The sequence below is a fragment of the Vidua chalybeata genome, chromosome Z (assembly GCF_026979565.1).
Source record: "Vidua chalybeata isolate OUT-0048 chromosome Z, bVidCha1 merged haplotype, whole genome shotgun sequence".
Taxonomy (NCBI): domain Eukaryota; kingdom Metazoa; phylum Chordata; class Aves; order Passeriformes; family Viduidae; genus Vidua; species Vidua chalybeata.
In genome coordinates, this window is record NC_071570.1 from 17,731,110 (window position 1) to 17,758,051 (window position 26,942).

The 26,942-nt window shown below is 34.5% G+C and overlaps 1 protein-coding gene across 1 annotated transcript in view; it reads right to left on the minus strand.

Moving 5' to 3' along the window:
* The window catches only part of CNTLN (centlein), a gene marked incomplete at its 5' end in the record, with an annotated part of 191,734 nt that overhangs the window by 10,542 nt on the left and 154,250 nt on the right, over positions 1-26,942 (minus strand). The window contains 6 exon segments of the mRNA XM_053932487.1: positions 16,353-16,538; positions 16,900-17,028; positions 18,623-18,749; positions 20,415-20,446; positions 20,448-20,516; positions 23,763-23,927. Coding sequence (XP_053788462.1) covers positions 16,353-16,538; positions 16,900-17,028; positions 18,623-18,749; positions 20,415-20,446; positions 20,448-20,516; positions 23,763-23,927 — 708 coding nt within the window.

Below are 26,942 nucleotides of genomic sequence, written 5' to 3' on the forward strand. Positions count from 1 at the left end.
CTGGCTACCAAGCTCCTATCTTACCTATTTCTTAAGTTCTTTGGTAACACTAAACATCAGTGTAATTCATCAGTTTTATAACTGAAGTAATTTTGGTTTAATATTTATGTAACTATGACAAAAAGATCTCATCAAAAGCTGAGTAAGACAATTTTATATAAAAATTTTTGACTAACAAACAAGAGTACTAATCAATTTTCAGAAGATTCTCCTAGAATATTCAACTTCCATGACTCAAATAGAACTGTGATTGTCAACATAAACACCTTGGCTGAATTGAAAATGAGCAAAGAAGGTTTTCTTTTGATCATCCTAGTGAAGCTCATCTTATTAAGATACATCTCAACAGTGGCTGATCAGCTCCTCAAAATTCTTTTTCTACAGAATACCTTCATCTCATAGAAACTGACTACAGGATTATGAAGCCTGTTTATTGGCATTTTGGGTAAAGTATTCTACAGTCTCTAGTGTATCTGAAACAGTCATTAGAGAGCATTTGCTAATACATTTCAACACAGGCACAGCAGACTCATCCAATTCCAAGATTTTTTTTTCCTATAACTTCTCGACTTAACATTTTTCTGTATTTAATAAAATTTAATCATTAAAAATAAAAGTACCCTGCCACAAATCTGGGGAGAGGGGGTACAGTGAAATTTGTCCAATTTTCTGATTGAGGTGTGGGCCCCTTCCTCCACAGAATTTCCAACAACTATTTCGGACATAAACCTATCTGCAAGTGCAGAGCTGAGAAGAATGAAGAAACTTGAAATGCAATGGGCAGGGACCTAGGGCAACTTGAACTAGGCTCATAGAAGGAAATAGACTAAGAGAAGAGGGAGCCCCAAAAAAGAAAAGCACACACTATGAAAAAAAATACAGTTAAATCACATGTTTTTGTAGCATTTGAAATGGTCTAACAGTAAACTGGCTCTTGCAACATATAGGAGATGTATTTGACAATGGAAAAATAAGTTCAACCCTACTTTTTCTATCAAATTGAATCAGCTTCCCATGTTTTAAAAAGAGATCTCTCTCAGGCACAAGGGATCACTCTAGAAGATGCACATGGGTAACCTGATGCGAAGAGGAAATGTAAATTAAAGGAGCAAAATAGCAAGAAAATTACCTGCAAAGCCACATGGAAAGGCTACAAAAAAATGACAAAAAAACCAAAAACAGGCAAAAAAAGCATGATAATAAGGAATGTTAAACATTCACTCGAATGCCTTAGAAAACACAGAAAAATTGCCAGGCAATAGTCATTTGACACTATTACATTTCCATATTACGGTTCCAGAAGTGAAGGTGCCAGAAAGAAAGGTATCAGAAAGACACTGAAAAATCTATAGCATCAATTTAAAAAAAAGGAATAAAAACATTTAAAAAAAAAAGAATAAGTAAAAAGCAAGTTTAAACAAAAATCACAGAAAGAGAGAATTACAACTAATAGATTTTAATATGCAAGAGTACACATTTTATTTATAATCACAGCTGATCATTCATATGGAGGACTTGCACTTCAATTCCTCTGTCCCTTGAGCAGTTCAAATACACTAAAGCATATGCAAAGCACCAAGCATATGTGAAAAATAAGGCTACTTTATGGACTTTAAAACTAGACTCCGAGAGACTAGCTATTTTTGAACCTCCCTCCTTCATGTTATTGATATAATGTTTTGATATAAATTTTATCACTAAATAAGTGCCTTAAAAATGATAGTCTTCCTATGATTTTAAGTTACTTTTTCTTCTGTTATTTTCTCATCCATCATATGCTAATATATTAATGTGTTAAATTGTTTACTTGTTAGTGATTTAATTTATATGTCAGTTCATGCTCCAATATAGAAATGTTCAGTCTCAAGGCACACAGCTTTTAGAAACTAAAAGACCCATTTCCAAACTCAAAAGTACAAAGACTCAAGAGTTAAGCAACACAGGTTTTGCTGATGCGTGTACTGAAGGCAGTATAACATTATTCTGTGATTAAGAATTTGATCCAAAGCATTCTGGAGCTAGGTGTAGGATTTTGAACTAAAACATTTCCCCCTGTGTACTTCAAAATTGTTTAATTTTAAACTAATAAGCATACATCGGTGATGCAAGCTACCTAAAATGAAATCAGCGCACTGATTTATAACAATGCCTTTTTTAGTACCAGTAATACTAGGATTTGAGATTTTATCTTTGGTATTTTCTTTTGCTGCCAAATGTATAGGGTATTTTGTTAGCAAAGCCATTTTCCTAACTTAGATCAGAGTTATTCCTGTGGGACACACTTTGCTGCTACCAGACAACTAGAATAGTTGATTAGTTCCTGAAATGAATCTGTACTTCTTGTCAGACCAGTGCAACTACCACTGATCTGACAAGAAAAAAAAGAAGCTTAAAATTCTAACAAAATTACCTTAAAGTTCGTAGTATTTTTTAATCATTAGCAATTGTTGAATTACCAACCAACTCCATATCATTTCTATAATATATATTACAGATTTGGGGCTACAAATAATTCTGAGGTATCTCCATTATAAGCCTTTTAAATTTATTTTCACTCTCTCATATATTCATTCTTAAGAATATATTGTTTTCAAATTTGGCCTCAGCATGTAATCACTTCTTAGCACTGCATCTTTTGCCAGTTTCAAGATGTATAAAGACAAAGGTCTCCTTTCAATTAGAAGGTCATATTTAATTAAACACTCAAAGAAGCCTTGGTGGCACAAAGAGCCTGACAGCACACTATTAATAAGGCCTTCACATCCCAAAACACTGACACTCGTTGATCCTGGAATTAACACAATTTGATCAATGGCCCTAAGTAATGTTGTATGACCAAGGCAATGCAAAAATTTTTCCTGTAATTACCTGTAATTATGTTAATTTAGACACTATTATTGTTTGTTGCATAATAAAACTTAATGGTCCCAAGACAAATTCTGACTCTATCCAGCACTGTATCTACGTATAGCCAGATTTCAGTCTTGCAGTGGTGCAGATCTCATGTCACAGGCCATGGCTCACGAGTCATGGGTAATTTCAAGTTTTACTGTATTTTGTACTATAGTAATAACAGTGTGCTGCATCTGGCTGAGATCACAGAATCATCAAAGTTGGAAGAGACCTTCAGGATCACCCAGTTTTTAACCACAGTGGCCAAATTAATGTTCAGTTTAGCTTTGGCCCTTCTAATTTCCTGTCCACATACTTGACAACGTCTTTGTAGTTACCCCAAATTACCTGTTCATCCTTCCAGAGATGCTACGCTCTTTTGTTGTCACAAGTTCAAGCCTAAGGTCTCTGTTAAACCAGACCAGTATTTGTCCTGCTGGCTCATCTTACAGCACAAGTGGAGATGTAGTTAATTGTCTTACAACAGCTTCTAAGGTGCAGTGTTTGGGATTTGTATCTAAACCAGTGCTGATAACATACCAGCTATTGCTAAGCAGCGCTGGCATAGTGTCAGGGTCTTCTGTTTCTCATGCTGCCACCTCGGCATGTGGGCTTGGGATGTACACAATATAGAGAGGGAATGCAGCTGGGATGGACAGCTGGCCCCAAGTGACCAAAGGGACATTTCCCACATACATCACTTAACAATAAAATCTAAGGGAGATGGTGATTTGTCTGCTTAGAGACTGGCTAGGCATTGATCTACATTCTTTGGGGGATTTATTCTCCTTTCTTTCCTTCATTAAACTGTCCTTACCGACACAGAAGTACAGAAGTTTTCTCACTTTTGCTGGTCCTATTCTTTCCCCAGTCCTACTGGGGCAAGGGAGCAAGCCCCTGTCAACAAAGAACTATGTGGTGTTTAGCTGCTGGCCAACCACCACAGCTGTTGGTAAACCAACCACAAATGCATAGGAGAATATAATATACAGAACAATTTTACATGTAGCACTGTGCGTGTAGTTCAACATGGAGATGACCTTAGATACAAGTAATGTGTTTTTAGAAACTCACTTGTTTTGTAGATTAGAAAAGTATATGGATGTGGTTCAAAGCATTGAACTGAAAATGAAGTGGAAAATCTTTTCTGAAAAAAGGTTAGTTTCCTAAAGAGTCAAAAGCATTATGAAGACGTCTGTGAATAACAAGAGCTAAATTTCAGAGAACTGAACACTGAGCTTAAAGAACTCTACTTTTGTGGTGGAATACTTATTGCTGGCTTAAAGTTAGGCCAGATTCTAATGCTGCAAAAAGGCTGAGAAATATTACAACTCCAAATACCTCATAATTAACAAAACAAAACAGAATGAAAGGACAAAATTACAGAAAGAGATGATGTCATACACCATTTCAGCAGCTGAAATAAGCATTCAATGAAAGTATAGTTATTTGTTCCTTATTCCCTCTCTAAAAATGACTTTCAACATACTTTCAGTAATAATGTTTAAACTGATACCACAGCATGACTGAAAACTCTTCTATAGTAATTTCATTTTAAAATATGTTATTTAATGTATATTTATATATGTTATTTAAATTACCTCAGCTCCTTCACTTGAAAAAAACACACCTTCTAGGCATAAGCTTTTTTTATCAGAAAAGGGACAAGACAAGACACAAAAACAGGCCACTACAATGGACTTGTTTTGCTTAGGCCTATAAAATGTAGCATTCTGACCCAAGGGAAGGAGAAAGACTCAGGAGGTTGACTTAATTCTTATGATTCTCACAGATCACAGTCATTTTTAGAGACTCAGCAGATGCCCTGAAAATAAAGATGAAAATACAGACCAATCTTCACCAAGTTCAATATTCAAACTTCTGTGGTAAAATATTAAAGTGGCAATAACATTGTTTTACCAATGTCACACAGGCCACATTTATAAGGTGATGAGTTGGTTTAATTTACCTGTCTGCGTCATAGTTTCTGCTGTGGTTCCAGAATTTATTAATATACATGTTCAAACATGATGTGTCTCATTGTTTTGTGTACTTGGAGGACTTAAGATATTTTATTATCTTTTCCATTAAGAATAAAGTAAACAAATAAGCCATTGAATTTGTTAAACTCCCCCAAAATAAAAAATATACATTTAAGAGAATATTAGTGTGATACCTAAAAGCTAGCAGAGATGCAGTTTCAAAGGCTAATTCAATAAATATCTGAAAGGAAGAAATACATCCTCTAAAGCTAGATATCAGACCAATATATATGATTTAAATTAAACAATCTTATGTTGATCAGCACTGAGAATAGTGCTCACAACTTCACAGAAATAAGTGGAAGATGAAATCACACATGGCCTGGAAGAACTGCCTCACCTAATGACCTGTAAGAATTCCATTATACATAAATATAGAGAAATTGCAGTCTGAATGTAAAAAATAATGTGATATCACAGTTGCATCTACAACCTGATTTTCCACAATTTCCTGATTTTTCAATTAACACAGGCAAACCTGAACACACACAAGCCTAACTAAGATTCTAACAGGCAATACCTGAAAGATTCATTGAAGTCATTTAAAATATTATCATTCTCTTCTACACTAGCAGCAAAAGTTATCTCCAGTTTGCAGTCCAACATCCTAGCCTAGCCCTGCCTTCTCCAAGGCTCTAAGCTATGAATGATAGACTGTGAACTAGAAAAGGTGAATTCTGTAACATCCCAAACCACACATTTGAAGAAGTGTACACAGATTTGCACAGTATTACTTTTTCAACTACTAAATCTAAACCTATTGCAGCTTTTCTGAAAACCCCTCAAGTAATACAGTATAACAAGGGCCTTAGATGATTTTAGTATTTGTATACAAAACTTGAGCTTCCTGGCACTTAGTACGGCAGACCCCAAAAAAACAGTTAAAATGCATTAAGAATAATAAAATACAGTGACAGGAATTAGCAACTGTGTTGCATAAAATTTGATAATCTGATCCCTATCAAGGGCAAGATTTGAATTTGTAAAACTATGCTGGCTTAAATTGTGCTATTCCAACTTGCCATTAGGGGTGGAAGTCTTCCTTGGCTGGCTCCCCATTTCTCCAAAATGGAGCAAAATACCATTTGTTCTGGATTCAAAACGATTAAAAACAAATGGTTTCTTTATAACCATATATTTCTGAGTACAAAATTGAGAATACTCTTTTGACTGCATTTGCTCAACCATCTCCAGGTGCAGAAAACCATAAGGAAGAATACTGAAAATATTTCAACCTATATTTGACATTATAAGAAAAAGACATGGAATACATTGTGATATGTTCTAAAAAAAAAATTAATTTCTTTACATATACAAAGACAAATGACTTAAGTCATGGACAGATTTCAATTTTAGATTGTCTTCAAAACAAGCCACACATAAACAAAGATACAGCAATTGACTTACTATGGTCAATTACAATGTAATTTATTTTCAGTAGAGAATATACCATACATTCTTAATTGTACATTTACGTGTTTTAAAATTCCCTGTGCGAATAAAAGTTAAGGGGCTTTGTATTACTGGTCAGCTTTTTCTCTTTTTGTTTTCTAATCATCTCTTGAGAACTGCTTAGCTATCATACTTTATGTTTGAAATCTTGTCTTTAAAATCTGCTTTTTTTTCATTACATTATTTGTAATACCTTTAAGTAGACTTTATTGCATCAGCTGGACAACTTATTTATAGAACATACAGCAGGTACCTACTAATATGAGGGAACTATGATCATATATAATTTTTACACCTTTACAATTATCTAATCTCTCCTGTACATTAAGCTTTAGGACTGTCCAAAACTTGAACTGTAGACCCAAATGTTTTCAGACTGATGCTGGTTGTTAAATATTAGCAAACACTCCATAGTACTCATTGTACTGTTGCTAATTTTTTAGCACAATTATCAGTTTTTGTGACCTATAAGAGAGAAAACATAATAGTTTTCTTAATAGCAGAGAATGAGTTAAAATATGTATAATCAGCACGGGATGACAGGTAGAATATTTCTGTCAAAATATATTGGTTTCTAAAATTCTATTTATGTGGAATGGGCAATAATAATAATAATTTACTTCTCCTATTTACTTGCATTTAAGTGCTGCATTTAAGTACTACCTCATTTGTATTAATTTTTTGCCTGGTCTATGTTCTTTGGTTTCAACAGAATTTCTTCTGATTTACACAGTTGCCAACAAAACTACCATCATTCCTTTAAAACTTCATATATTACAGTTGTTTATACAGAGGGGAAAAAAAGGAACTGACAGAAATTAGAGCTCCACACATGTGTAGCAAGAGATGTCTGGGATCTTAGGGAGTTTATTATATTGAACAGTTAGGGCAGACAAAGTCAGCACAGTTGTACCAGATGTAGCAAACAAAGATATTCAGGGTAGACCAAGAAATACTGAGGTGAAGCAACACTCCAAAGGTCACATAGCAGGTCAGTGACCAAGATGTGAAGAACACCATGATTTTCTGACATTCAGCTCAGTGTGTAAGCTTATGCTATCTTTTTGCAGAAACACACAAAAAGCCTAAGAACTATAAATCAGATGCTCTGTGTAAGACCACTGCACTGCTGAAACAAATGTGTCTGAAACCCAACTTAAGAGGTCATCTCTGGCATTATTTAGATTCTTTTAAAAATCCCATAAAATTTACCAACTGTGTTTTCTTAAAATAATGTATTTTTTTTTATTTCTTAATGATTCTGTCTTCCTAGAGCTCTTCCTACTTCTCTGTAGCCCTTTTCGCATGTGCCTTGGGGAATCCCCTTAACTCCCAGCTTCCTAAGTTACTGTGAACACTTCACAAGACCCTGTATATGAATGAGTGCTTTATGTTCTCCTGGCTTCAGCTCGCTTTCTTAGCAATTTGATTGACATGCATTTAACAATTATTTCTACATGAACTCTTACATAAATCATTACTGGAGACCTTTTTCCTCCTTTCCAAGTTTTTCTAGTTTTCTTGGTTTTTTGCCAAAAGGGCTTCTAATCACTTCAAGCCTAGAGCCTTTAGTATGTACTGATATGTCCACCCCTAAATTCTTCCAGTCATTCCTTTTTCCAGTCAGCATTGTTTCTGTCTTTTAGACCCCAAACTGGCCATTATCTTTAAACAAAGCACCTTTCTAGGTCCAGCAGATAATGGAGTAAGAACTTTAAAAAGAAGTCTCTCCAATCCTTTTAAAGAAATCCCAGATGGATCTAGACACTTCCAGGAAGTGCAGTACAGTAGCGCTCAGGTGATCTAGCTGATATCCTGTTTCAATCTTTCAATCTCATTCTTTGCTAAACCTACTTTTTTTTTTTTCTTTTTTCTTTTTTTTTTTTTTTTTTTTTTTCATTGAGGCACAAATGGAATTTTTTTGCAGATTAGTGGAAACAGTCTCCAGTTCAAGTTTGCTGGATCTGTTTACACGCTATCTGTTGCAGTGCGTTTGTGGTCCTGGGGGGCCCCCTAAGCTGTGAGTTCGCTGGTAGCAGCAGGCAGGCAAGGAGACTGCACACGGCTTCTGAGGGTGCTCATTAGATGAGGGTTTATTGGGGGTCCTACCCCCGGGAGGCAGCATGGTTTCTGGGGGGGGTGGGGGGGGGAAAGAGGGAGGGGGAGAGAGGGAGAAGCTAGGGAGGAAAAGGGCCAAGAGAAAGAGCCTGGTCTCCTCCGCACACTTAACAGGGAGATTCAAAGTGGGCGCGGAATAAGACTTGGGCCAATGGGATTACAGACACATGATACTTCAGGGGAGGATCACAGGCTTGGAATAAACCATACGTTTTCGAGGGGTGAAACAGAGTATACCATTTAACTAAAATATAACATCACAGCTGTCTACAATTATATAGTCACGGTCTGTGAAAATGGCTCTCTTGCACTCTAAGAATGAAAATAGCACCATTATCAACAAAATCACTTGTGTATGTCAGACATGCATCTAAAATTTGCATGAGATATACATGCACAGCTACAAAAAACTGACATACCTTACAACTTGGTTACACAGTTGAATCATCTAAATCAACATCCCTAAATTCTTAATACAGAATTAGATAGAAAGTAGGATTTATAAACACTCAATATATTTTAAGCTACATCTGTTATAGTCTTTTTCTATCCTAGTCAAAAACCAAAGTGAAGTGCTATCCTCCTAAGTCTAAAAAGCAAATAAAGAGTATGGCCATGCTTTTCAACATCCTCCTCTTTATTCTTCCATTTTATTTATCAAGATTTTTTCCATCAAGACATCTACAGTATATGCTGTTCCTGGAACACTATATGTATCACTAACCATATGCCTCCTGTAAACCATAAGAATTCAACCATTCACTTAATTCATTAAAATTCACAAGGCCTATTATTCTGTTTACAGTCTAATAGATATTCACTGTCACTATTCAGGCCTCTGATTCAATTTGCTTAAATCCCAGATGCAGAGTAATCCTGATGGAGATTAAGTTAATTTATCACCAATTTCTTCTCAGAACCAAGAAAGGTTGATATTTCATAATAAAAGCTGTGTTTCTTCTTTTTTTTTTTTTTTTTTTTGTGAAGTAGCATGCCCAATGAAGAAGAAGCAATAAATGCCTAATTTTTTTTAATGGTGAGATGTTCTCAGTTACACAAACTTTGCTTTTCATATAGGACACCATCTTTTAAGGTGTGTATTCTACAGGTAAGAATACCGATTCTCCTCACAGTGGAACATATTCCTGGAATCAAATACTATGCTGATTCTGAACATAGATTGGCAGACTTATCATGTACTCCACACAATACAAGATAATCACTCTGGGTATACTTTTCTAGGTAAAGTGTTGACAGTTTGGAGTGTAATAAATGAAATATGCTTATCTTTTGGGTCTCAAGTGTTCTCAGTGGGGAAGATTTTTCTAGCAACTTGAAGTCATATTAAAGATGTCCGCTTCCAAATCAAAACTGACAGTGCTGATTTATGTGATAATATCTGCTGTTGTTTGCAAAATAATATTTGCTGTTGTTTCCCAGTGACTCGCTGAAGAAATCTTTCTTTGGTCAAACAACACTTCCAAATTGGCACACTTCAGATATAATTGCATAAAATTTTCAAAATAAACCAGTTTTGATCTGTATAGCATACCATAGTTCTATTTCCACAAAAAGTTAGTCTGATTTAGCCAATTATTGAGTTTTACAGTTGACCATTATGTGCTTCTTTTTTTCAGATAAAGAAACAAATGATCATTCTGCATCTGATCTTGGTACCCATATGAAAAATTACTTTCTGCACACCCTGGGCCTGAAGATGTTGGAGCATTAGTACTGCCAGGAAAATTGAATCCACAGGGTTTGAGAATATATTCAGCAACAGCAAAATTCTATGAAGAATATCTCTTGCTGTCTTACTGTAAATGGAGAATTCTGAGAGTTACCTTCAAAGATTTCCTTCTATTTGAAGAACTGACTGTGACTGAAAGTGAAGACTGTAGCAATGTACTTGTGTTGCTCTCATGTTGTAAACCTGATAAAAAACAACTGAATATTTCCCAAATATTTGTGCCTTCCAACTCGATTAATTATGTCTAATATTTTTGACGATTTGTTTATAGATAAAGAGCAAATAGGAGATGATCTCTATACAGCCATCCTGAGAAGAACATATTAGCTAGCAATGCTCTATTTTGAACCAACCCAGAACAGTTCAAGAGAAAAAGATAAGGATAGTAAATAACAGGAATTTGCCAAATAATAGGATTTTTTGATATGACTAGTCATTAATTACCAATTGTTTCCAACAGGAAAAAGTTTTATGTAGCATTCTCAGTTAGCACTGCCACTAAAGGGCAGTCTCAGCACCTCCAGCCTACAACCATGTAAACCTGTCCCTATTCTGACCTTCTGTGGTACACAAAAGCTGGTGTTCTGGGCTTTCAGAAGGTTAATTGAATTCTCATGAACTAGCTCACAGTCCACCCAGATAATGTCTATGATGACATTTCAAAAACGGAGTAGGGAGGAAGTTGTGTAAGGGCAGAAATGAGGAGTGAGGGTCACTCAGGGGTGTAACTTTTCAACAGCAGCATCAACTTACCTAAACCTGTATTTTGAACTACAGCCCAAGATAGCAGTGAGGAAATACACCCTGGCAAAACTTATGTCAGTATTCAAGATAAACTTCAGAAAGGTAATAGAGACCAATATATATCAGGATTTAAGGTAAACTGATTGAATGGCAAGAAGAACTGGCACAACACCACTTGGCCAAGCCAAGGTGAAATAAGTTCTCTGACACATGTGGCTGGTGAACATAGATGTATGTCAAACAAGAGAGTGAGGGGGAAGTGCACCTAGCTTAAGCCCAGCTCTGAGTAGCCGAAATGAGGGCAGCTGTCTTAAGAGGGTGAGTGTTAGATCCCAACTTAGATCCATTAAGCTTGCCAAGTGAACTGCCATGGGTCTTGATTTTGGCAGTCAGTTTTATCAGATGGTTGTATTGGAGACCTATCAAGAACAATGCCAGAACACGCCAGATGTGCTCTGTGCTGCAGAGGGTATCCTCAATGGATAGCACACAAGTCCCAAATGACAGAGGTAGTATGGAAGTAAGAAGTGCACTCAACTGATTTCAAAGCATTCAGCTGCCATCACCTATTTATTACCACCACAGCTGAATATAGATGCCTAATCAAAACAATCCTTCTCAAGGTCAGAAAAATTCTGATATTCTCATGCTCGGACAGACATTACCACCACAGATTAAAGTGAGTTTTGCTGATGTACAAGTTGAATGGGACAGACAACACTACTGAGTCTTGGCTTACAAAAGCCTCTAACAGAAACATATGGTCAGTCAAAGTCTAGAGGAGGATAAAAAAATAGAACATGCTGGAAAACAGAATTCATGCAGGAATTCTGACAGTTTCGTAATAAACTAATATGTTCTAGTATATTTTCAATGGAAATCCAGTCAAGCAGTCTAATAGCAATGTTTTAACTTTATCCAATGGCTGTTTTCTGCATGAGTTCTCACAAGTACTACAAACACACAACAAAGAATATTTTGCTCTGGTTGCTGTGCTTCACATAACTGGCAGATCCACCTGAGGATCTGACAGTACATGTTACAGAAAATCCTGAGCAATGGTACACCATAAAAATTGAATGCATGATTCAAAGAGAATTTATGGTGCTGAAGGAAGCGGGGTGGGATAAAGACATGAGCTCTAGAAAACACACCTGAAGTACTCTCAGAGCTACCTGATCCCTCTTCCAGGTAGTTTGCATTTTTCTGTAAAAAAAACTGCTTTATTTGGCCTAGTTGATATATTTACAGCCCTACTTTCATTATTCTTAATCTTGATGCATACCATGGAAAAATTTTATCAGGATTTTGTGAAATTCTGTGAAAATGTTTAATAATCAAGTTTAGTTCTGGTCATTACAGAACTCTAAAAAACACCCACATTTTATGATTTACTTTTCAGATCAACTGCATGAGCTATTTTTAATACATTTAACATACTATTGATACTGCATAGGTGATTTTTTAATCTGAATCTCTCAGTAGTAGGTCAGACATCCTAAACAGAAGGTATATTAAAACAAATAGTAACCTTTATCAACTGACTTGTACCACTCTCCAGAAAAAAAACAGATTTACTCAATATAGATCGCTATCCATAAAGGTACTCTAACAAGTATAACTATACTCCCATGCTTTAATACTTCAATAATTGAATTTCTTATCAGTATTTTATTCAGAAATGAGGTCAGATTAATGAACATAAAATACTGCCTTTTCTGAATACTGACTCAATATTATCATTCTTTTAGACTCTAGGCAATGTTGTAATATATACGCACTAACTTTAAATACTTACTCAAAATGAGGATCAGCAAGAGAAATATTTCTTAACTAGCTCTATGAAGTGGTAAGCTATAAAAATTCTCAATCCAAATATCCTACTTATTTCTAGAAAATGTTAAAAACCTTCTCATGGCTACTAATAGATTAAGGATGTTGCAGCATCTTTATAAGACATCAGCCTACTTCACTCCAGACACAAAACAGAAGTATTAATTTTATTTTATTAATTTTATTTATTTTAGATTTTTATTCACTTTACACAGTTACAGAGTTGTTTTATCTAATAATAGTTTGCATCTGCCCTGTAATAGCTACCTTAGTAGTAGTACATTTTTAAATCCTTGTTTACTACAGTTCTTGGCCTTGCTACCCAAAGATTTCCTCTTGACTTCTTCAGCAACTTATCCATCTTTTATATTCCATTGTTGCTTATATTATCAGGTTATTATTTATAATCCATTTTCCACTTTGTTTATGTTGCCTTTTATTTCTAAATATTTTGCTCTTTTTCCTACCAAAATGAAATAGATATTTATAAGGAGTTACCATCTAGTTATGCAACAGAGGTTTTTTGGTTACTTAATAAACTGTTACAGTCCACAATTTCTATTCATATTTCCTACTAGCCTATATATTCATAACAGCTTTGGAAAAATGAACTGTTCTGAATTAACCAATTTCAGGTGCTCTGTCAGCTCCCTCTGAAAACCATTCTGCACAAAATACCTGATTCCTATCTCACATTCCAACAAAAATAAATTCCATAATCCCTTAAAACATATTGGAAACAGCAACCTTTGTTTACAAGCATTCCTTTCAGCATTTTTGGAAACTATTACTAGATTCTACAATCAAATGATTTTAGCTCATTGTGTAAGTGTCCCAGATTGAGGTGACCATAGCAATGCAACATTTTATTACATTCTATTACAAATATGTGTTTAATTAGTAAGTCATCACATCTTCTACAGTGATCCACTGGTGTATATCATATTTCTACCACAAACCACTTCCCTAGGTTTTGTAACTTATTATCTTGACCCAAATAGATCCAGGATCCTGTGGTTCTGTATTACTAATAACTTTAAAAGCAAATAACACTGCCTGCTATAAACACTCACACTCTTCTCTGAAGTTACCCTGTTCTCCCATTTATAGCTGTAACTAGCAGCAACTTAATTAGTAACTCAGAAATAATTTAATTGTTGTATGTTAAAAAAGAACTATATAATGTCAAAAGAGATGTGTAATGGGTAGAAAAGTAACTGCATTCAATTTAAGAATGAGGAGAAAATTACACTTGCACTCTAAAAAGCAAGTAAAGCTTATGAAGTGATCAGAATAGCAGACAAAGATTAGAGGATCATATAATTTTGTTAACCTGTTTAAGTGATATATATAGGTGAAACTCAATCTCTATATAGAAAAATAATTTGAATTACTGGAACGAGTGAGAATCAAGGTCAGGGGACAAAAATCTGACAGATATCCAGAAGAAAAGAAACAAGGCAGACCAAACTTCAAAAGAAGAGCTGTACTCTTCAAGAGGAAGGAGTACTGCTACTTATTACATTGTCACAATACCTCACTATAACATCAGATATACAAGAGATATTTTAACAGGATTTACATGATATACTGCACAAGTCCACTGAATTGCTAAGGATTTTACTTTTTTACAGTGGTATATTGTTAATAAAATCTGATTTTAGCACCCAACTAAACAAAGTAGTCTACTTATAGACACTATCTTTGTTTTCAAAAAATCGTTCTGCAGAAGGACAGCAGTCAGCAAAACTGTTACTTGAAATATGCATGCATATTCTTTATATTCAGGCAAGAAAATAGGTATTTATTACTATTATTATTTCATATTTACATTTTTTTCACATCTAGTGTAACCATGAAAGTGCTAATGAATATTCATGGTAATTAACAACAAAGCTGTCATCTCATTCAACAATGAATGAAGTTATGATAATAGTTGCTAATAGGTGATCCTGCTCATTACTTTCACTTCTGAGAACAGAGGATCTTTTACTTTCTCATTTTCTAATTTTTGAAAAACTTTTCATTTTGGAAAATATTGACAGTATGATTTTTTTTTATCTCCATATGTCCGTAACTGCTACTTTCACTTTATTCAGTGAAAACATTCCAAAACTCATAGCAGTCTGAATGGAGACTGAATTGCTTCTCTCCATCACCAGTGACATAGGAGTACTTAATTAAAAGTAATAGATAATACATTAGATTAATTCAGGCTTTTACATATTTAGCCAAAAATAAGCATGCAGCTGTGGAAAGAGCACCTATATTTTCCTCTTAGAGTAAGCATTCAGTATTAGAAGAAAGCACATTTTCTCTTATGAAAATTTATAGTCTGTTCAAGAATAGGCAGCATATTTCTGAACGGGCATAATGATCAATGTTATACCTCTTTTTCAACAGTTACATCCAAAGTTGCATCCAATTAATCATTTTAATAATAAACTTTAAAAATAAAATATCTATTTTTTTAAATAAAAGGCACTTTTTCATGAAAACAAATTATTATTTTCTCCTTAGATAAATTAGCTTATGAATTACTTGAATTTAGGATTCTAAAGCATATCCAACATCGTTCTGTCTTTTTTTCATAAGGAAATTTATATGAACTTAGCAACAGAACTGAACATGGGATGATTTCAGGCAAATGCTAAAGGTCTGAACACTGCTACGTAGAGTGACTATATGCTTTCTTTTTCTGTTGCATCAAAATACCATTACTCTTTACTTGGAATGCTTCAGCCTTGTTCAAACATATCTGAAAGCAGCTCACTTCTACAAAAATCCAAGAGCAGTAGAGAAGTAGTTCATGGGCTAATAAATGGTCTTCTTTGAAAGCTGGTATACAGTATACATATATACATATATACATACATTATATGCTACATTAATAAAATCAGAAAATATTCTGAGTTGGAAGAGACCTGCAAAGAACATCAAAGTCCAACTCCTGGCCCTGCTCAGCACCATCCCCAAGTGTCACACCACGTGCCCAAGAGCATTGTCCAAACCTTTCCTGAACTCTATGTGGCTGGTGCTGTGACCACTTCCTTGGAAGGAATATAAGGCAACAATATTCTGCATACAGTTCTTAAAAATGCTTTCAATCTTACAACATAGAGGCTTCCTTACATAGTATTTCTAAAAAAAGAAGTACATGCATATGGAAAATGTAGTAATTCACAGTAATCAATAGATAAAAATTATTATATTAAATGTGTTGGGAATTTATTTGTTGCAAAGTAATCTGATACACAACTAACCACTTTATTTTAGGACCATATGTCAGCCATATATAAAAAAAAAATTACCAATAAAAGTTATGCAAGTGTTTGAAAGTCTGGGAGAGAGGAAGTGATTCCTTCTCCTCTTTCAGACCTGACACCAGAACACTGCAGCAATTACAAACACTCTTCTGGAAAAGGGAGTGCATCCGAGCCTTGCCTAATCTTTTATATTTTGCTTTCAATCAAAAATACCTTTACTCAGGTGAACACTCAAAAGAAAATCAACATTCAAACCTTCACAAATGTCTTGAACTCTTCTACTTTGTCACTGGTAAGCAGCAGCTCCTTCTGTAGAGCTTCCAAAGCCTGTGTACTCTGTTTAGCTAAGCCATGTAGTTGTTGAGATGCAGCAGTTTCAAGCTCAGAAGTAGCACATTCAGTCTCAATCATTTTTCTCTCTAGTTTAGTGATCTTGAGATCCTGAAACACATCCACAGAGATACAGCAGTGCTATGATAAAAGCTGATGGGGAGGTATGGTAGATTACAAACGAATGAACGAACAACCTCCCACATCATAGCTGACATCACAGAATATTTCACTTGCAACATATAGTATGCAATTTCCTGGCAAAAAGTAATTTCATTTTCAGTCATTATGCCCATGTTTCAGTATGTAAATTTCAGAAGTGTGACTGAATTACATCAGAGAAACAGATTACTATTATTCTACTATTTTCCCCCTTTCTGTACTGAAAGTTTAAGCTGATGACCTTGCAACTTTTCATTTGAAAGTAAGGTATGAAAGTTCCACAGTGGAGCCATCAAAACTCTAATTATACCTTCTTCTCCAAATCATCTTTAGCTTTGTGATACATCTGCTCATACTGGGACTTCTCTTTCATAGCTACATTAACCCTTTGTTTCATTGAGTCAGTGGAAGCTTTTTTGTCTCCAGCCAGTGCCTTCACCTGAAATAATGAAAGGCCAAAAGCATTGACTATCAAGATAGAAAACTTCAAAATTTGAATAAAATCAGAACTAAGCATACCTTCATTGCATAAAAATATACAACCACATTACTGAAGTATCTTTTTCTGAAATTGCAGACTTTAATAAATTTCTACTGTTGATCCATTAGAGATCAGTTCACACACAATCTTGTTACATAAGGTTTTGACTAGCATTAAATATAAAGAAAAACTTTTCATTTTCAGAGCTGTTTGTTCATATATATTTTAGACTCACAGTACTTGCAAAAAGGAGTAAACTACTATTTCCACTAATTTCTTTTGTCAGAGATAAAAACATAAATTCAAACTCAGCTGAGAATATAACTGTCTATATGTTAATAGTCTGTAAAGCTTCTTAGATAATGAATATCTAATGCAAACACTGACTGAGGGTAAAATGAAAAAAACAATGCTCCTAAAAATCATTCAGCTTTCCTATAGTGCTAATCACAAAGTTTTCCTGACAATATTGAGTAACAGGGAATTTCTTTGATCTTTCGCTGAAGATATTGTAAAATTTACCAAGCTGATTTTCCATAAGGAATAATCAAAATAATGTATGTAATATGATTCTTTGGAAATGAAGTGCTTCAAATACTCAAAGTACAGCACTAAAGTACATTATTCCATGCTACATCTTTTATCCAAAACCAAAACCAGGTATTTTTCTCATGTCATACCTTAGCTCCCTTACATAATGTTCTCACTTTCTGGCTGTGGATTTCTTAATAACACCTTATCTTTAGCATGGAGGGTTATACATTACCTCTCTTTGGAGCTGAAAATGCTGTATGACTGCAAGCAGGAATAGTGCTTGTGTCACTCAGCAAGCACTTTCATTCTAGGCAAACAAAAGCAAACTGGCAGGTTGTTTATTTCTGTTTTGGGGTCATAAGCTGCATAAGCTGACAGACAACCAAATATCATGATCTTTTTCTGGCATTGAAGGCCAAAGTGCAATGCATCAGTTGGATAATAGAAATATGCTAAACCATATACAAATTCTCTTACTTCAGTGAAATCATCCTAAAATTTTACAGGAGAAAACAATTTTCTATAGAAATCAAGCATTACCTACACGGTTAGAATTACTTTAAGCTAAGAACTGTGAATCATTCATAACACTGTAGTATAAAATAGATTAACATATTAAAGCATTTAACTACTATAGCCAGGAGAGATGCATGGTCTTCATTAGCACATGCCATGTAAAATCACCCTTGTTTCAGGTCTACTATATTTTATGAACTTACAGTGCATAAAACTAAATCCCACTACTTACAGCATATCCTTGCAACTGTGTGTTCTGAATACTTTAGTATTTAATTACACCTAAAACAAAGATAAATTAAATTATGCTGAATCCATTCAAGCTATCACCATATACTGATTTCATACAAATTATAGTGGAGGGAATTACACCCTTCAATTAACTGTATGTTCTTTGCTTTAAGCAATATATTGATTTAATATGTATAGTGTGTTGAAATAACTTCTGTAAATCCACCTGCTTGTATTTTTCTGAAAACTAGGAATAGCAATAAAGAAGTACCTTTCTCTCAAGACTTTCCAATGTTTCATTTGAGGTTTTCTCATTTTCTTGATTTGCTTTTAGGCAAGACCTTAAGTCTTCTATCAAATGTCTTTTCATAGTAACATCCCTCTCCAACTGAGAAATTCTGCAGGGGAAGAAGCTGGACTGCATATCACTACTAGAAAATTTGGTTAATATGCAACTAAAAGGTATAAAGACAGTAGACAATCTATCATACCTGTAGCATTACAGTACTTTTAAAAATGAAAGCTGATGCAGTTCTTGCAATTTGCTTGGTTCTCAAGTACTAAACACAGTTTCAGTCTCTTATTAAACAGACCTTTTTCTAAATGTGCAATATATTTATGATTTGATTTTTGCTCGTCTGAACTGAAATCACAATAATTCTGAAAATATTATCCAAAAAGGGAAAACAAACCTGCTGAGCCCACAAAATTCAATTAATTAAATTCCTTTGATGTCTCAAACAATCATTCACACACTATTTTTTGCAAAATTATTTTCAAAAGAAAGTGAAATGGGGAAGCCTCCTTTCATCCAAATGAGTAATGTACAGAAATAGTTGAAAAAACTCTATCCCTGTGTGTCAGATGAGATAAAATGCAAAACCTAGAAATAACATCAGCTTTTGTCAGAAACTTCTCATAAAACCCCCAAAACTCTCACATACTAAAATGTAATCTTTGTTCAATGAGAAAATTATGCCTTATACAATGCTTCCACTATTATAACACAAATTAATATTTTAAATATAAACATAAGTAATACCTAAATATGTCCAGATATCTGGATTTTTTTCCAATGAAAGCAAAATGAATGGTAGTATGTTCAGGAATACAGCACTGCTAATACAATGTCAATATTGTATTTAAAAAAAATCCCAGGAATACAATGCATCTAAACATTTCTTTGATCTATTTCACCTTTATGCTTTTACTGTTATTTTGGTTATTATGGGTATTTTGGTTATTATATCTTACAGCTTATAAAAAAACAGTATCTATTTTATAAAGAAAGCAATTACTATTTTAAATTTGAAATCGGATGGTGGAAAAATTCACTTTGAGACAGAAAATAAACAATCTATAATTTAACCATTTTTAGGGCTCTCTATTTTTCAAATGAACTGTTTTCAGATAAGCAATTGAAAAATGTAATTTCTTCAATTAAAAATCAGAAGGGTTAGAGGAGTTAAAATCTTGGGCAGCCAAGAAATTCAGTATACTTAGCTTTTTTATAGTTGATATAGTAATATAATTGAAGAACAGTATTATATCAGTTACAGTAGGTAGAATAAAAATATCAATTGCATATTTGACAATTTTTGAATTTCAAAATGAATAACAAACCTGAATCAATTGAAATAGAAACAAATACAACTGTCCTTTTGAACTTTTTTATGAATATAAGACTAGCTATTTAATCTTATTTAAGCATCTGAACCTTGACATGTCTCTTAGCCTCTAGGCAAAGAATTACTGAATTTGAAAGACTGCATTTAACAGTGCTGAGGAATTCATTTCGACTTACATCAAGGATAAAATAACCTGAGTTCCAACTTAAGGTATTCTTACTGCCATACAGATACTGTAGCTAGCTGCATCAGTTTATAAAAACTGCAATTTAAGCATAAACTGCTCCAGTTTCAAAAAATCCCTGCAACACTATGCAAGACTGCAATAAAAAGAACACATCGTTCTCTTAAGAATCTAGGAACAGTCGACGTTGCAGCAATTTTACAGCTGCCACTGGGTGGCACCAGACACAATGGATAGAAGAGGCACCATACTTCGCCTGTAGTTCCTGAATCCATTCTTTTTCCCGCATCCTGGACTAGTTTTTTTAGTGAATTAATGGTGGTCGATTGCTTAGCGATCTAAGTGTTCGAATTCTATATTGAAAAATATTAAGATATAAGTAAAGTAGACCGAATGTGATCACAATCGACAGTAAGTTTTGAAAAAAAAATTATCTGACTAAATATCCAAGTGTTTTATGAAGGTTCTTAGAAATTAACTGGCATAAAAGGAGCGTTCTTAGTTTCTAGAAACACTTAAGCAGAAGTACATTCCTGGGAAAATATGATGAAAATCAGTACATTTCCATTGTTCTAATAACGCATGGTTACTAGATATTCTCTGGGACACTTGCAAGCACCAATCAGGACCACATTTTCTCTTGCATAGCATGGTCAGAATAAAAGGTAACAGAAGAGAAGTAGAACTGGATCTTCATTTGAACTATATCTTTGAATGGTACAGTTCTACAACACAAGGAGTCTACATCTATACAGCAAGAGTATCCAATAATTCCTTTCATCTTGAGTATTAAGAAATACAAGACAATTTACAAGAGTGGTTGCTTTTATGTCTCCTGAAATTCAAAGCCCAAGACAAAGACATTTCCGTTTGTCTGTACTCACACAAATTCTACATTTCACTAACAACCAGGTATGATCTTAATTTTCAGGCACATGTCATTCCAATGAAGAACATTTATACAGTTGTTGGCCATTCCTCATTTGTATATAATAAGAAAAAAAGTGCTTCTATTCCTCCAGGCAATTACACATATCATCTACCAAAGATCTAAATTCAGAAAAATGGAATCATTCTACAGAAAAAAAAAAAAAAAAAAACTAAGTAGCCATCTTAGCAATCTGAGCAAATGCATTGAATGCCATTGCTGAAATGGCAGCTCAAACTTATCACATAGAGATATTTCAGAACTCCAAAAGGTGTTGCCAAAAGATACATGTTAAGTATATGGACAAGATATATATCTATATGTACCTATATGTATACAGATTTAGCCACTGTACTACAGCTTTTTCCTCACTATGTATAAACAATAAGCAAACAGATCAGACATGCTGTAAACAATGATACTTCAGGAGAATTTCTCTGCTCGGTGCAGACTTGTAATGCCTATTAACATTAATGGGAGTGTTGCACATAACTCTGTGCACCTCAAGGGGAGTATATATTCTTGTGTGCATAGTTAGATGTAAAATATTGTTCTTAATAACTTGTCTAGTCTATTTACTATTATGATAATGTGAGGTATAACCAGAAAATTGTTAAAATGATGTATGTTAGCGGAATATTCTTGAGTTTCCTGAGACCTCTTTGTGGAACTTGAGTTCCATTAGTGTAAAGCAGAGCACCCAGTTACATGGTTCACACATCAGACATGAACTTGAGTATTTAGGTGGGCCTCTGCACACATTCAGAGGCAAAGACATATAGTGTTTTGTTTCCAAACTCACCACCCACACTTAACACATTTCTTCCTGTTGGCAAAGATACAAGGAGTCATCACATACAACGTAAACAAGCACTGCAAAGACAGCGCTAAGGAAAAAAATGTAAGCAACAAGGCCAGGTACTTGGACTTTTTGTGCTATAAGGAAAGCTTTTGCTGCTTAGACATTCAGATATTCAGGAGAATAACTATGTGTCTCATCTTTAAGTCAGCTAGAAAGCCTGGAAGAATAATTGAAAACCCTTTGTCAAATTCTTCTGCTAAAAAATGACTTGCAGGACTTAAACCAGCCTTAAAAAAAGTTAAGAATTTTAGAAACTTGATATAAGTAGTTTTTGAGCCCCAAATATTCAAAACTCTCATCCAATTCAGAAACCAGTGAATTTACTCTACTACTTAGCATTTGGGGTCACAGACTATCTCCATCCTAAATATAGTTTTGCATACATGATTTATTTTTTCATTAAAAATTTAATATATCTTTAAGAAGGAATTAAAAGTCATGCTAGTATTTTTGATATCAGTTTTATATATGCTTGCTAAATGTTTCTGCTGCAAAAACAAAAAAACCTTTGATTTTTCAGCAATTTATTTTGCTGTTCCCATTTGGCAGACAAATACAGTAGGCTTCTAGCATGGGTGTTACTCTTAAGCTATTTTAAAAAAATAAATCTCCATTTTTAAATTTTTCCTACCTGCACAGATCAATTGACTGCTAGGTTTCTGGATAATGAAGATACTCATCTAAAAGGTACAACCCTAATTAACAGCAACAGAAGCAGATTATTCAATCCCAAACCTAAAAACCACACTCAAGAAGACAGTGTGTATGGTTTTAAGACCTCTTTCTCATAATTAAAGCAGATCAATTTATGTGCCTTTTCATGGCTACTCCCTGCTGGCCTCATCTCTTTAGCAATGTGACCTACCTTAACTAATCCCTGAATTTAGATGTTATGCATCCAGCATCGTGCAACAGCCATGATCTGTAATACCATGATTACCATCAACAGTTCAGAGGTCTGAGCATTACCCACATCTCATGTGCTAGCACAGCTAGTCCAGCATTTAGAGTCAGCTATGTCGACCATGTAACACAGCCTTTTCTCCTAGCTGATCCTTTGGCAGACTTCTTGCTACTGTGGAGCTTCTTCTAGCAGCACGAAGCTGCACCATTTTGACCTTTTCTCTTTCCTCTACTATTTAACAGAAAACAGTTGGAAAAAAAAACTTGAAGACATACTGTTGCAAATATATTTCCTCCAGTGAGAAGAGAAGAATTAATATGTTTGAGCCAGGCCACCTGCTGAGAAAGCTTTCAGAACAACACAGTCCAGTCTGCATCATTCACATGCAACAAAATCACCCGAGACTGAAAAGTGAAATCATCAACCAGTCAATATTTTCCTACCAGGTAATCTACAAAAATACAAAATAATAAAAAAAAGTCTCTTTGAAGACAAAGACAACACTGACACACACAACACTGCTACCCCATTAGCTACCCCCCATTCTTTGCTCCACTTTCACAGACAGCTATTGCTTTTCTCCTTCTTAAAGGAAGAAAGGAATCAACTGAATTCTCATGAAACTAATTTCACAGCACCTTCCAACAAGATGTACTTAATCGTCGAGCGAAAACCAAGCAAGGCTTCTCATCTGGCCTATTTGATCAGCAGAAATTGTTTTAGAACTTTTAGTTCTGTCTATGTCTATGATTGTCTATCAAAGGCAATCTAACACCTAAGCTGTTAATCACTGGCTACAATATACAAATGATAGGTGTATGGGAGTATATGTATGTCTGCTTGACCCAGTTATGAACTACTGCTCATACAAATTATTGTCAGCACTAGATAATCTGTTCTGTCACCTTTAGTTTGCACTGCAGCTGTTTCATCTCTAAATCAATGTTCTTTGAAGGAGTTGGTGTGGCTTCACTCTTGCCAGCAGTTTGAGACAGATGTTCTCTCAACTTTAATTTTTCTTCTAAATCTTCCTTCTCCTGTTGCCACTTGGCCAGGTGGGAGGTCAAAATCTGTTTTACAAAGAGAATAAACAATCACAATTTCATCCTAACAATATTTCTCCTTGTTTATATGAGATGCTTCTCCAGTTCAGAATTCAGAGGAATTAAACTGTATATATTACCTGTAATTACATGGCATAGCTGTTTGTTGAATTCTCTAGTACAGGCAAGGATCAAATCTAGCAGAAAAAAGAAATCTACTACCACTGGAAACAACCAATTATTTTAAGGCAAAATAATTCAATTTTGATTGAATATGTTGCAGTTTTAACAACGACAAACAAAAATTGTCATACAAAACCATAACAGCAGTTACTGTTGAAACATGTTTACCTAGAGACTCCCTGGAATTCTGCAATTATTTCTACACAGAATATGAAGAAATACCATAGTGTCTCAGACACCAGTGTGAATTAAGGGTAGTTAAATGGCAAATCTGTTATAATGGTGACCACTGCAAGCTCACTTGAATTGCTGTGTTGACAACTGCTATAAAACATACACCCTTCTCTTGGCTTTTGTTTTGATATTTGTAGGGCTTGTGGAGGTTAAAGCAAAGTGGACCAGCTGCACTAAACATCTCCTGGTTGGCTGGTCTTTACCTATGTGTTATTTCATCCCTTTCAGTACATGCACCATAGCCAGAGAATTGCACATTCCATAACCTTGACTCTAGGGCTGAAGTACTTAAGTGGTAAAAGACAAGCTGGAGCAGGACAGGATAACAGATGTTAGTTGTTTATTCCACTGGGTAGGTCTTACCACCCTATACTGCAGCCAAAATGCTTCTCACTTAGCAACATAAATGCTAAGTCCAATTAGCAGACGAGCCTTGTTAGGGGTTTAGTTCAAATAAATATCATGCAAACAAACTCTCAGTCTTGTTGCACTTGACTGACGAACAACAAGACTTATTCAATCTTTGTACCAATATATTTCACATTACTCCTTTCAGAAGTAATGTTTTAAATAATTGGTTTAATTTAAATAATATTAAATGTTTTTCTGCAAAAAGGGGAACAGAAATAATCTCCATGCTAGTGATTAACTTTCACAAAATTCTAGTCAGCCGAAAGCCAACAATGGCCTAACAGCTCTCTGCTCCTTACAAGGCTTATTAAAATGCTATCTTATTATTCTATGTAAGACTGTAATAGAGCAGCTTAACATAAGAAACAATTGTACAAAATGGTATTGAAATACCTCAAAATGCAAAAAAAAAAAAAAAAACCCTAATGCAAAAAGCAAAAGAATCCTGAGCAGAAGCATGAGAAGATACATGACATCTTGAAATAACTGTGTGCCTGATTATATGCTAATGCCAAATGAAATACCCAACAAAAATAAAAAACAAACACAAAACCCCCCCAAACTCAAAAAACCCACAAAAAATCCCCTAAAAACAAACAAACAAAAAAACATAAAAAAGGTGAAAATATTCTATTCTCAAGCACTTTATAATTTAACTTACAAATCTAATTTTATACAGCTTGATATTATTAGAAAAAAATCACATATATATGTCTTTATAAAAACATACACTCCCATGAAAATAATCTGAAGATCATATATACAGATAAAAGAGAGCAACATTAATTCCCATTATGAATGAGAAAAGAATGCTTCGCATGTCGCATTAGCCTAAAAACGTACCATGGGTACAGGGCAAATTCATCTGGTATTTAAAGTTAAAACTCTAACAGTATTTATTTCATATTGACCAAGTGCACTTATTAAAGTCAGTGGGCATTTTACATATGTATCTGAGGTAAGTACTGTTCTTAGTAAAGGAGTTAATCTTTCCATTCCCTTCTGTGTCTGCTGTCATTATTAAACAAGAGAGCGATACTGTATTTTCTAATTGACTATTCCTTAATTTGATATATTTTTCTCATAATTACTATATTTGCAGAGTAGAAGACAAAATAAAGACCGTTTCAATAAGAAAAACCAGCAGTAATAGAGAAGGACATAATATAGAAAAATATGAACATTATGTTAATTTGTCCAGTATAACCAATATTTCTTCATGCAGAATTTCATGATTCAGTGTCTCTATAATAAATTATTCATAAAAAGAAAAGAAAAAAATCATAGCTAGATCAATATCTCTGTTCAAAATTAGAAATGTCTGTATCTGCCCAAGATAGCTTGTGACTCTCTGAAGTTTCTTAGGCTACTGCTGCTGACAGTATGCATCAGTTCTAAACCAACATGAATTGCACTGGCTACATTCTCAAAAATTAGAGCAAATATTTTCAAAAAGAAAAGGTCTTCATGGGACAGGTACTAAAGATGACAGCTGGTTACAGAAACTACTTAAAGAGGTAGAAAAGAAGATTTTAAAATAAGAATCTACATAAATTCAGAAACAGCATAAGAACTATGGAGGAAGTGAACGTAGCATATGATGTAAGAGCCCAACCCACAAAAGCAGACAGGCACACAATTGCAATCAGGCATTTCACACAACTTGTCTCTTAATACTGCTGTAGATATTGTAAATGTACTACAGGACTGATAATTCTACTGCATTACTCTTTTATTTTTAATCTATTGAACAGTTATGAGAAAATTCTATGTAAATCCACGTGGGATGTAAAACACAGTCCCCCTGCCCTATCAAGAGATTTATGCCTAAAAGATATTCCTTGCATTTACTTAAGAAACAAGTTCATTACCCTGGTGTTCTTCACCACTGCCTAGACTTTAGGTCAAGTTTTTAATTATTTTTTCTTTTTCAGACACAATGAAAGTTTTGTGTGTGTGCTACCATGCACACAAATCCTGAATGACAGAGTAAAATGAATTTACTCCAGGGGAAGAGGTCACCAGGATGAAAGGCAGAAGAATCCTAAACATCAGCTAGACCAGATGTTGGTAAAGGCAGCCTACTGCTGTTCCACTATGATGTAGCGGCCTTTGTCTGCTGCACCTCCTCCAGAGTGTTTTTGGCTTAACAGATGTTTATAGGTTCAATATTTTAATATGCATCTACCTTAATCTCGTTGCTTTTGGTATACC